Raw genomic sequence first — 13664 nt, forward strand, 5'->3', positions numbered from 1 at the left:
TTTTCTGGAAGCACACCCTCCAAAATTATTCTTCAATCTATTAAAATAACATGAATTTTTTTCATTCGTGGGAAAAAACAAACTCGGAGTAAAGTTCATGATATTATTTGCCAATTTTAAAGTTCGTGGGAAAAATCCAACTTTTTGAAAGTTTCGTGATATTAGATGTCAATATCCCTATAATATAATACAACATAATAACATACACCAATACACAATGAAATGAGCTAACACATGAAAAATTATACCCAACATATGAATATATAATCCAAAACCAATTTATTCAACCACAGACCCAAGCCTTAACATTTAAAAAAAGGGATATATAATCTTAAATTTTGTAGAATATATCATAGATTAATAAACAATCCTAAACAAATTTACTCAAGAAAAACCCAAGATTTAATATTTCAAATAAATTAAAATATAATCTTAAATTTTTTTAGAATATATCTTAAATTAAATTAGAATCGTAAATAAGGAAAAAAATCTAAATAGTTTTCATTTCGTAGACAACGATATACCAAATTAGATCAAATAATATTGACATTCAATTCAAATAAGCAACATTAATAATTAATACAAAATTATTAAATAAAAAATTTCAACAAAATATAATAATTCATTAAAATTTTGAATTTATATAGAAACTATATATAAATTTTAAAGCTAATTATTATACCACAATTATAAAACTCTATTTAGACCATCTAATAGCCCAACACAATGGTCATAAAACACACAATGGTCTAAGCCCAACTTCTTTATTAAAATTGGCCCATGCTTCTAAACAATGGAAGCCCAAAAATACCGAGCCCAATTTGAACCTTATCATTAGTGATGAACTAATTATACTAATTAGACTATATCACAATTAATTAACATACTTAGGAAATAAAACCATATCTTATACACCATATATAAACCATTTTCACTCTCTCACCTCCTACGTCGGCGCCTCTTCCAAACCATAGAAACCAGCACCGATTCTCGCCGGAAAAACTGCAGCCTACCACCAAATCACCGCCAGAGCAGACTCTACTACACCTTACAAAGTCCATACCAACCCCTTCCCACAGTTAATCCAACGATTTAGACCTAAATGACTACCAAAACAATCTCAAACCCTAGTTTTCTAAAAATCAATTGACGACGAAGGATACCCCCGCCGACGGCTAACCGACTCCTCCATAGGCGATTAAACTTAAACGACGAACGGTGCTGTCAAAGCCGATCCAAAACAGCAAAAAACCACCGATATAAAAATCAATTATATCAAAATTGGTTTCGATTGAAGGTAACACTATGGTAGATTTCAATTATTATTCAAAAATGTCGAACAATACACCTATTTTGACCTTTTGTTTGGCTTTGTTTCCAGAATCGGCCAGAATGGACGAATGGTGGAACACTTTCTACGATTCAACAAAAAGATCGACAACATTGGACAAAAACACAACAAAAATTCGAAAAGCTGCAACCTAAGATGCCAGATAAGATAAGTACCTTCATAATAAGTTCATTTCACAAAATTTTTTTGTTGCATCCTTATTTCAGTATCAGAGTAATAACCACACGACGAACTCCAATCGATCAACACCTCCATGATTTGATGCAACTTAAACCAAAATCATATACACAAACTGATAGAACGAATGAATAAGAACTTCATTGATGATGAGGATTACACAAATGGAACTTAAATGTAAATGGAAACAAAAGATACAATGATAAGAGGAACACGATATATTCAACGGAGAATCACCGGATCACCGGATTCTCACGATGACCACAGCTCGCAAGCTCACACAAATTTCATGGATACTCTCAAAGATGAGAGTCTCTGCATTTATACCCAATCCATTTTCCTTCTTCTCTTCTTTGCATTTAGATCCCTCAACTTTCCTTCTATCTCATTTCTGTTGAGCTGGCGTGGCCCTCCAGCTGGCATATCAATTGAGTCAATTGAGCTGAGTTTCTTTTCCATTCTAATAATTCGTGACTCTAACAATTTCAGCTTCTACAAGTTTAGTTGTTTCTTAAAAAGGGCACGAAATACACACTTATGTTTATATCATTATGAGATTTCAGATTGATGCAACAAACTTGGATATAAGAGGATTTATTAAAATTTATGAAACTGTGAAAATTTAGAAGTCTATTACAAATTATAGAGTGTTATGACTTTTCACTTCATATATCAAATGCTTTTCCTATAGAAATTTCACTGCTGAACAATGGGAGAATTCACCACTTTGAAAGAGGAAAAAGATCATTTACAAATTGCTCAAAAGAAGAAGCACAAAATCAGTTTTTCTGAATTTATGAACTATATTGATATAAACATTCTATAAATACTATCATTGGATCTTATACTTTACTGCAACTGACTCTCCAAAAAAAAAAACACTTACAACTGTCTAATTACAGGAGTAAACTTGAAAGACAAAGCTATATGCAAGAAGAAGAAGGAAAAAAAGAATCTACAGTGGATTCATCAATGCAAACAGAGGTAAAATACTGACCTGGGGCTTCATTTGATAAACCTTCATAGGAGCAACCCTTGATTATTGTGGAAGCCTTCAACTTCTTCATTGCATACACATGTAAATGACAATTAGATTTTACTACAACAGATGTGTCATTTATTTAAAGAAATTCTGTTCTTAAAAAGGTGTTTACATGGAACGCAACACAAATTCCAACATGACCATTCAATTGCCTTACAATTAGGGTTTGAGATTCATTTTGGGCTTGAATCCTACTGGATATGCATGCTTGAAAAGTAAATTGAAGAACTTCATTACTGAGATAAATAGAAATTTAAGGTATTTATAAGAATGACAAAAAATGTAGATATGTCTACCCTGATATATAGTTCACAATTAGTTTCACATCTGAAATCTGAAATATATTAAATTTAGAGCAATATTTTGTTTTAAATTATGCATCTCTGCAATAAAGGAGATAAATAGTTTTAAGAATTAGTTGATAATGATATGACTATTTTGAATGCAGATAATTAGATGTAATAGATGATTATTTTGAATGCAGATAATTAGATGTAATAGATGATTATTTTGAATGCAGATAATTAGATTTACAAAAAATAACTATTCAAGCAGATTTTCATATCTATTACACCAGATTTGTAAATGAATACTACACATGTTGCAAATAAAGTGAAAGAATAGGATCCTGATTAAAAATTAAGAATGTTGTTATTAGATTTGAATTAATAACTTCTGATTTCCAGACTTTGGAATTTTAAGTTGATATTTAACTTTGATATTTCTTGAAAATCATCTTTGCATTATTCATTAGAAATGAATACTTAACTATGAGTTACTCAATAAACCTCCATTGAACAGAATGATTCTGTTGATTTAACATATTTAAGATTCAAATAAATCCTGCCATGACTATGCTAAGTAATGGAGACCAAAATAAAGATAAGACTTCTGCAATATAAATAATTCAAAAAAGACATCCAACAACCATCAATAGAAATAAAAACCAACTTAGAATTGTATACTAATACCAAAACAGATAATGATCCCAGCCAAAATCCATCATTGTTACCTAATATAACATAATGCAACAACAAAACCCCCAAAAAACACAACTGAAATTTCAGACATGTTCAAAACACTTAAGCAAGAAATAAAAAACAGATTGACTCTAAAAATTTCCCAACTCTAATCAGCACCAGACAAATCTTGAGTATAGTTGACAGATGCTTCATCTTCATCTTCAAACACATTCACTTTCTTCATCTTCTTTTTTATCTTCTCAAAATAGATATCATCACAACTATCAAACTCATCTACCAAGCATCTTTTCACACTTCCTTCAGCAAAGCATTCAATCCCCTTCTGTTTAGTAACAACTGATAAATCAGGAGTTACAAAACCTTTTCCAGAGACCTAAAAAAATCCATAAATGAGAAACACAGTTGCCCTAATGCATATTTATACTTATTTCAGTTAATTTACTTAAAAAAATACCTCAACAATATCAAATCCGAAGAGTAAATCAGCTAACTTGACATCAGTATTGAAAACTTGTGATACAATGTTCTGAGGAACAAATTTCTCCACTACTTCTGGAATATTACAGATTTTGTTAACCGTATATGGATATCTACGATAATATTCCTTGATATTCCTACTTTGAATCTTAAACATCACTTCTTGACCCACAAGCAGCTCCTCAATCTTCTTAGGAACATACTCCATGGCACAATGCTATAACAACAATAAAACACATTAAAATAGAAAATATAACTACTACTGATCACAAATTCTTATTTAAATAGGCAGATTACCTCCATATTACTCCTTATCAAGTCATTCACCCTTTTTCCAATCAGTTGAACAACTTCTCTATCTCAAAGCAAAAGGGATGCATTACTTGAGTCATCAACAATGTTCGCAACAAACCTACACCTAAATAAGAGGAAAAATGTAGTCAATTAATAACTTCTTGCAAAATAAAAGAAAAGAAACCAAAGACACACCAAGAAAAAAAAAAAAGAAATCAGATTAGTACCTCTTCACAGCTACATCAAAATTCTTAATGCAAAAGTCACACCTAAACTTCTTGTCATCCAAAATCGTGACTTTCTTCACACATGTCTTGCATGCTAAATAATACCATTCTCCAAAATGAGGTTCGATTGATTCTACTTTCCAAAAACCCAATAAGATCCATCCCGATGACCAAAATCAGAAATAAACTACTACAACATTAAACAAAAAGACAATATGGAAAATAAACACAATCTGCTTTAAGAAATGATTATATACCTCCAAATAAACAACATCACTGAGAGCCTTGACATCAATATCATCAAACTCTCTACTAACCATCATTCCAGGTTGACCAACAGAAATAGTTTCAAGGAATGTATCATTATGTTTAATCCTATATAATATAAATCAAATCAAATCAAATCTATTATTATCATACACAATTAAGTCACTAATATTTATCCAATAAAATACAGTAACTGCTTCTAAACTCCTTCATTTCATCTATATCAGCATTGATTAAAATTTTAGAAGCTTGATAATGAGTGGATACACCAATCTCACCTAAAAATATAATAAAGAAATCTTAAAACCAATACATGACAGCCATTTAACTAAACATCAATATACAACAATAAGATAGAAACATACCTCTGAAAACATTAGGCTTACAAAACTGTACTATAATTATAGGAACTATCCCTTCAGCCTTTGACAATTGATACAAATAGGATTCCACATTAGAGTCCCAAATTGTACACAATATTTTGTTATGGTTGTTACAAATATATCAAAGTGTTTCAAATATAGACACAGTTAACTATATAGATGATACCTAAATGTTTAAAAATGAAGGAAGACATACTGCTCATCACTTATTTCAACTTCAATCAACCTATATCTACTTTGCTTAACAACTCTTCCAGGTGAAGTAATGACCCCCAATAATGTCTGCCAAGAGAAAGATGACATCAGTATACTTAGAATTAAAAAATAAGATCTGAACAACAAAATATATCAAAACATTTATACCAAAAAAGGATGATTGGTCTGCATTCTCATTGCACCGAATGGTTTAAATGAAAAAACCATGGCTGGAAACTCAGTATCTCTGACTTTATACATCTCAGTCCTGTAATTCATCCATAGTCTATATGGATGATTAGTAGCCTTGTTTCTAAGGGTGTTATCCCTAATAAAGAAGTTTTTTATGAAGTAGATGCCTCCTTCAGTAAGTTTGTGTTCCAGATTTTGAAGTTCTTTCTTTTGGCTTGAATGTATGTCCCCTGATAAGAAAAAATAATTTAGATATTAGTGATTAGAAATAAATCAGATAGAAGAAAAAGATCAATATGAAAGATATTACATATTAGATATATAAATATAAATCAGAATCCTAACATACAATAAATTATATGTCTTTTCTTTTGCAGGTAAAGATCTATTATAAACACTATTAGTACAGATTCCAAAAAGGATCAAGAATGATGACATTGAATGCCAAATGTCAAACTTAAACTGTGCAGCAAGCAATCTGTGGAATAGGAAGAGTGCAAAGATGTAGAAGAATGAAACATAAGTAATAAACAAATATAGGTCTGTTTTTCTATACTAAACTGAAGTAGCATTCAATTAAGTATGACTAAGGAAGTAGTAATGTACAGTTGCAGAAAAATAATGAAGAAATAGAACTATATACTCTATACATAAGATTAGGATAGATCAGGATATAGCAGATAAAAAATTAGTATACTGTTGAATACAATGAAATTTTTAATATACCTTAGTATCATGGAAAACAGATTCTATATTGATGTCCTTGTTGTCATCAGGAACACCTCCAAAGACACGAACGCAACGAACCTTAACAATTGAGTTAGTAATGGCAGTGTAAAGATTCTGAAGCAAGGTAACATAGGGAGCCATAGTGGAGATTGATTCTGATAAAGTAAAACAGACAATACAGTAAGATATAAATACACACTAATATTAATCTCAATTGCTTTCAGGTGGACAACATAAATATTCCACGAAACGAATATAAGAAGATGACCAATATGCAGGGAAGAGAACTACAATTTCTGAAAGATAGGTAAAAATTTCTAATCGCAGACTACACAATAAGCACAACTAATCACTGACTTTTGTTTCATTTTTACAGGTGCACAAATCAAATTGGAAGAAATCAAGATCAATAGAACAAAGTTGAGAACAAAGAAAAGAGAGAACATATAGAAGATATAACACATCAAAGGTGAGAACAACTAAGCTAAACTTCTTCTCCTTGAAATGAATATAACATTTGAGGTATTGGCATTGTCTAAAATATAGTTCTAATAAAAGAACATAATCTATCACAAAATTCATCCATTTTTTTTTACATAAGTTTCTTCTTATCAAATGCAGATATTCATCATCTATCAATGATAAAAGTGGAAAATAGTAATGATCAACAGGAAAAGGTTAAAACACAAAGATAAATATGGAAACAACATAAGATACCAAGACATCAAAGATGAGATGTACTATACTGAACTACTAAATTTTCAACTACATATAAAGATTGAAGCAGCAGTATACTAAAATAGAGTAGCAATATGAGAACACCATCATTTAGTTAAAACTACTAAAACTAAGATTAGGCAGTATAGAAGTGGTGTAGAAGAATTATACATATTTCATAGAAGGAAGAAAGACATATACCAAAAGTAGAATGGTACTCTAAGCTAGGGAGGAAGCGATTGCAAAGTGAATGAAACTGCAGTAGAATGGGGTATTTATAGTTGTTTGTTGTTGTTTATTTGCAGACACATCAGAATAAAAACAATTAAGTTAAGAAATCAGATATAATCACGAGTGAGACCTTTCAGATAACAAAAATAGATGATAATAAAACAAAATCAAAAATAAAAGAAAAAAAAATAGATATCCAAGTATATGTTGATATAAAGTAATATGCTATTTAATAGAACTACTAAATATATTCAATCAATGTGGATTTTCATGCATGTTGTAATAAATATAGGGCCAACTAATTGGGCCTCCTGACAGAGTAATAAATGAGTAGTAGTTGATGTTTCCCTATTAACATCAACCCTATTTTTGCAGGTATACCAAGAGTAGAGGTGGGAATATGGATATCGGGATCGATATCCACCGGGTATTGGATACCCAATATCCAATTTTATGGGATTGGGTATGGGATTGGATATTGAAATTTAAGATAAATCGGGTATCGGGTAACCCGAATGAGTATCGGATATTACCCGAATATCCAATTTATTATTTAAAGTATTTTTAAATTAGGTTTAGCCATTTTAGACTTCTAAGAGCTGGGCTAATTTATTTACTACTAGACTAACTTTCTCTTAACTTATATAAAATAAGTCGATCTCTCTTATTCTAGGTCACGACTTCTCCAAACTCTCAAGTTTTACGTATTGCATAACCAACTCAAGTGGTTTTTATATTTTAGTTAATTATTTTGACTTTTAAAATTATATTATTGGTTGTTTCAACAGTTTAATTAAATGCATAACTTTTATTATTTTACTTACATATTGAATAACCAACCCCCATAATTATAATCATATACTTTAAAATAAAAATAACCCATTTTTTTTAGTTTTATACTATAAAATAAATGCACCATTAAAGATATCAGTAAATTTAAATATTTCTTTATTTATATTAATATAATAAAGTTTGATTTTTTTTATTACTAGTTATTACACATGTAAAGAGTCGGGTATTTGGGTACCTGATACGTCGGGTATGGATACCCAGGGCGGGTATTGGAGTACCCGAAAATACATCGGGTCGAATTTTGGATAGACATTTAGATGATTTTCGGGTTTGGGTACCCGGTTTTTTTGGGTCGGGTATCCACGGATACCCGTATTCCCACCCCTAACCAAGAGATAAAAAAAACCCCAATCAAGGATGAGCCGCTTCTCATTTTCAAGGATGAAGAGAGAGAAAATCCTGCTGCAACCAATAGAAACCAAGCAGGCATAAGATGCATGCCTATATACCTCTCCTAATCTGCAAATACGTCTCAATGTGAAGGAGAAAGAGAGAGAATATTGGATGGAATCATTACACAGAGAAAGAACAAAGAATATGCACGCTTAAACCTTTAATATTCTAATCCATATTTCTTAAACCTTTTAAGAACCTAATCCATATTTCTTATGGATATGCAGGATTCCTTCATATATTCTATGAAGACAGAATTTTGACATCTTACAATCTACAAAATGAAGTAATTTTGACATCTTACAATCTACAAAATGAAGAAGAAGAAGAAGAAGAAGAAGAAGAAGAAGAAGAATAACTTAAAGACACTTAAGAAGTATAATTTATACTAACATACTCACCAACAATTAATTCGATTTGCAGGTTACCATAACATATAATTACATACAGGCTTGAAGACATTAAGAATATACACCAATTTGTGCACTAAGGAAGAGGAAGGATCAAAACAAAAGTAAGTTCATTAATTTATACACATTTAAGCAGTCTGATAGTTTTGAAAATTTGAATGTACAGGTTCTTCAATCATATGATTTTAATAAAATGCATTAGCCCTGACATCCATGTATTAATCACCATCTTTGGAACAAAAAAAATTCAAGTGGCTAGACAGATTCTATTAATCCCTATTAAACATGAAACATATTTATTAGTCCAGAGGATAATTCTATTAATCCCTTCCAATATTAAACATCAGTTTAGGCACCCACGCCTGCCATGTTATCAGTGCTCTCTTTGTGGATATTGGCGTTTGAAGGCAGTACTTTTTCTGACTGTGTGCACAATAAGGAATATCAAGCTTCCTGGGTCCAGTGAATCCACTAGATCACAGTGAATCCACTAGATCACAGGGTCTAGGAACTCACGGATCGTTGGAAGATCTCGGTCGTCGGACACACAGAATACCTCTTCAAAACCCTCAACCACGTATACTAAAATTAGCACAGGGAAGTAGGGATCGATCCCACAGAGATGAATGCGCAGATAAACATGTTCAAAGACTCGGGAACTATTTTTGGGTTGGCTGCTGCCACGCAATTTGGGTTGAGGAAATTAACTAGACTTGGTAATTGAGATATGCTAATCTAACAACTGGATCAAAAGAACTACTTCCTAAATTAACCTAGACCTGGGAAAACACATGACAGTGGGGACCATTTACTGAAAAGGTAAAATACGGATGAAAAACTGGAAAACAACTAACTAAAGTACTAACTAACAGCGACATCATCTTCTCCAACAATTGGCATGAAACATCCAGTAAAACAGAGTGAGAACGTAATTCGAAACGAAGCAACAAAAATTAAAGCGACAAAATCGAAGAACAATTAAAACTAAGGCAGATCTACGACTACTAGACGAAGCAAAGTAAAAAGAAAGCAGAAAGTTCAAAATCCATGCAAACTCGGTTCCCCTGTTCAGATCCACACTTCGGATGCTAAATCCACTCTTGATCCAAGCATCTGAAACAAACTTCGTCCAAAATTATACCCATAGCTACAGATTCGCCGATCAACCACAGATCAACAACAACGGCACAGATTCACAACCTATTTCCCAGATCAAGCACATAACATTCAAAACAGAGAATAACATTCAACTTCTGAAATAAAACCTCAAAACACAGAATCAACGTAAATCAACACAAAATAAACACCATCGTGACGTAAACTAAATGCATAGATAACGGTAAGTAGCAAACAACCACTCGACTTCAGAAACGTTGAAGTTAGACGGAATAACAGTGCAAAAACTGAATGTAAATGATTGTATCTTCGCCCTTCGTGAGGATCCCCATTTTTCCAAGTGTGTGTGAGTGTGTGAGTGTGTGAGCTGAGAGCAAAATCATCCTTATCGTGTGTTGCATGCTCCTCTATATATAGGCGTGGAAGTGGGTCCAGCAAGGCTCTCTTGTGTGAATAGTCTTCCTTGCCCTTAGCTTTTGACTCCCTTCGTCCAGCCATTTTTCTCTTTAATTCTGCTCACTTTCCTTCGCTTTTCTTTGCTGGTCCACTGCCTTCAGCTCTTCCTGGACCTAGCGATTTCCTTCACACACCTGGCTTAAAAATTGTGTTAGACCCAATAAAAAGGTGACTTTTCATCACATAACCGATGCATGAAATTAGCCTTATCAGCGTTCCAGTTCTCTAGGACTTTCTCTCTCTCCTTATTCTGCAGAGTGAGAGGTGGCTCCTTTATATTATGGGATTTTTTGTGTCACAACTAAATGAGTCACCTATATACACATGATTAAGTTAGTAATATAATAGAAGAAGTAGGCTTTATATGAAATTATATAATTCTGAACTTTATGAAATTAAATGGGCCGAGCTTTACCTAATTTTTCCAGTAATTTAAATGACCTACATCAACGTGTGTTTACAAAATTATAGATTTAACTTTTTTTGCATATTATTCTTAAAGGCCTATTAGTGAACATTATTAACTGATCCAATATTTATATTTATATCCTCCCTAATATTGTACACAGATTCAACTTATGCCTTGCAAAATCAGTAGTAATCAATAGAGTTCATCTTTTATTGTACATATGCATATCATACTAACTTTATCAAGCTAAACTATAGGAGCATCCTTGCAAAGTGAGTTTTAATCAGTTGTGTTAATCTTGTATTGAAGATACGCATATCCTGTTGATTTATGTCTATGATATTTCTCTCAGTCCCTTCCATGTTTGTGCAGTCACTATATGCATACACTTGCAAAGTGAGTAATAGTAGGTGTATTAATCTATGTTGAATATCAGCATATCCTAATCATTATGTATTTGCTATTTCACTTAATCACTTGTTAATGTTGTAAATGTGCAGTACTAATATATCCTTTACACCTGTGTAGGAAAATGAAGCATTGGAATTTGGAGAAGATATATATATATATATATATGAATCACCTTTAAAAAGTGTGACCTTATTGTGTTTTGGAATTGTAATAAAATAGGCATATGCTATAAAGTGAAATGCACAAACCAATCAAACAAAGGCTAAATAAATGATAATAAACGATAACCAAAAAAACATACAGCATTGAAACCAACAATGACAGCAACAATATTCACATAAAAAACGCAAAAAAAAATGAAAAACAAAACTAAAAAACTTCATTTTCCCGCCAAATGCTGCCAGGTGGCATTAGAAAAAACTGCCCCTTTATATATTAATAGATTTCTGAAAACAATTTCTCCTCCGAGTTTGTGACAGTAATTTAGATTAAACGAGAGAATGCTACTAAAATGGATGTAATTGCAAAATCTGATAACACGTTAAAAAAACGGTAATAATGAATGTTGGCTCTATTTTTTTCAGAATTACAATCCATCTTGCATAAATGAACTACATTTGCAAAACTATTTCGAGAAAGTTTAGGAAGAATTAATAGAAATCCATTTTGTGCAAAAACATTTACTGAAACTCATTGACTGGAAGAATGAATTGCCTTTCATTAAATTGTGGGAAGTATTAATCTTATGGTGAAAAAATCATTGCTGAGTTGCATAGTCGAAGAAAGAACAGAGACTTCCTTCAAAAGTTCCCTTTACAATGGCTACCTAGATTATTAATGGTGAGTGTAAATTTATTGAAGAGACGGAGAATTGGTAGTAATCGACGGGATGAAGTAATTGGGTGTAGCTGTATGGATTTAATATATTCAGAAAAAATACAACCTATCAGTAATATTAATTGAATTAAAAAAATAATGATTACATTGCCACATCAGCATTCGCCCGCATATTGCTTACGAATCGTCGCTCAACACAACAGTTCTCCCGAAATACTATATACTATTGTATGGGAGATGATCTAATTTTGTCTTAAGCATTACTACTTCTACATGACAGGTTCAAATATCTGGCCAATTGTCATGTCATTAAATATTCTTATTTAAGGTCTATTAATTTTTATTGTAATGTAGCGAGTCATAAAATATTGTGTTCCATTGAGCTGGTGATGTTGCATTTGCAACTAATTAGCATTTTACTACTAACAAATTAAATCCATAGGTATGAAATACAAACTTATCAATCTGAAAAAGTATCGCACCATATTTTTCATTTTCGAGCCATTTATAATTCAACTTTACAACCTCTCCTTATTTTAATATGAGTATCGATAATTTATGAAAAGTATTCAAACCAGGGGCGAATCCACTTAGAGGGATTAAGGGGCAATTGCCCCACCTCAATATAATTAGCTTATACTAATTTGTTAACGAAATTTTAAAATTTTGTAATTTCCTTTATAAATGTCTCACCTCAAACTTCTAAAATTTCTTCATGTATTTATTTTTGCCCCTGCTAAATTGAATTCCTGGCTTCGTCCCTAATTCAAACACTTACCCAACACATATAAAATTGCAACAAAATATTCAAACATTTACCCAACACATATAAAAATGCAACAAAATATTCAAACATTTATGAAAAGTATATGTCTCAACAAAAATACTTTGACATCCGGTTAATTATGTGTCACATCAAAATTCGCATATGGTATCTTTTACATGTCCACAACATAGGAGTTCAAATTTTTAACAAAAAATCATAGTATGATTATGCTATTTACACTGGATAAAAGGTCATTAAGATTTAAGATGCCAAATTTGAAAATATATGATTATGATATACTCCATCATTTTAGTACACGATCCAATATAATGGAAACATATTTGTAGTCGGTTAGTAAATACTCCTTCTAATCAATAGATCGAGAATTCGAGTCACCACGGTAATAAACCACTAATAATTAGTGCTGATCAATTTTAGAGAAAGAGAATAAATTAGGAAAAATTTCACTAGTAAAATGCAATACTACATCTCGTGCTGCACACAGACAAACATATCATACTTATCATATGTTTGTGTGTATAATAGAAGGGAAATAATCAATACAAAAAATGCATCTCAATACAAAATCCAGACCAAATCCTGAGGTGGGTCATTATAAAGAAGTGTTAGGTCATATTATAAAATTCGGGTTTCAGATCATGTTAAGATCATTTTATGCCATCCTTATTATAATGACGTAAAAATAAGCTTTCGATGACCTAAAAATGACCTTTGTATGCTTGGTTCAG

The 13664-nt window shown here is 31.7% G+C and overlaps 1 protein-coding gene and 1 long non-coding RNA gene across 3 annotated transcripts; one reads left to right on the forward strand and one right to left on the reverse strand.

Annotated features, from left to right (window-relative positions):
• The first annotated feature begins 928 nt into the window (after window positions 1–928).
• Window positions 929–11457, forward strand: LOC125204722. Of its 2 annotated transcripts, XR_007173621.1 has the most exons (8): window positions 929–1297; window positions 1382–2512; window positions 6059–6128; window positions 6365–6441; window positions 6542–6624; window positions 6694–6786; window positions 7641–9024; window positions 11430–11457. It is a non-coding gene; the product is annotated as an uncharacterized LOC125204722 (long non-coding RNA). The 2 variants fall into 2 exon arrangements; XR_007173622.1 differs by lacking the exon at window positions 11430–11457 and having other exon boundaries at window positions 932–1297; window positions 5966–6128; window positions 7641–7942.
• On the reverse strand, window positions 3507–4260 carry LOC125204720. The gene is made up of 2 exons (XM_048103435.1): window positions 4008–4260; window positions 3507–3926 (listed from the first exon to the last, which is right to left on the reverse strand). Exons 1-2 carry the CDS (start codon window positions 4236–4238, stop codon window positions 3699–3701), a joined length of 459 nt encoding a protein of 152 aa, XP_047959392.1. The 5' UTR covers window positions 4239–4260; the 3' UTR covers window positions 3507–3698.
• Window positions 11458–13664: the final 2207 nt, after the last annotated feature.

This window comes from Salvia hispanica, chromosome 2, assembly GCF_023119035.1.
Source record: "Salvia hispanica cultivar TCC Black 2014 chromosome 2, UniMelb_Shisp_WGS_1.0, whole genome shotgun sequence".
In the NCBI taxonomy this organism is placed as follows: Eukaryota; Viridiplantae; Streptophyta; class Magnoliopsida; order Lamiales; family Lamiaceae; genus Salvia; species Salvia hispanica.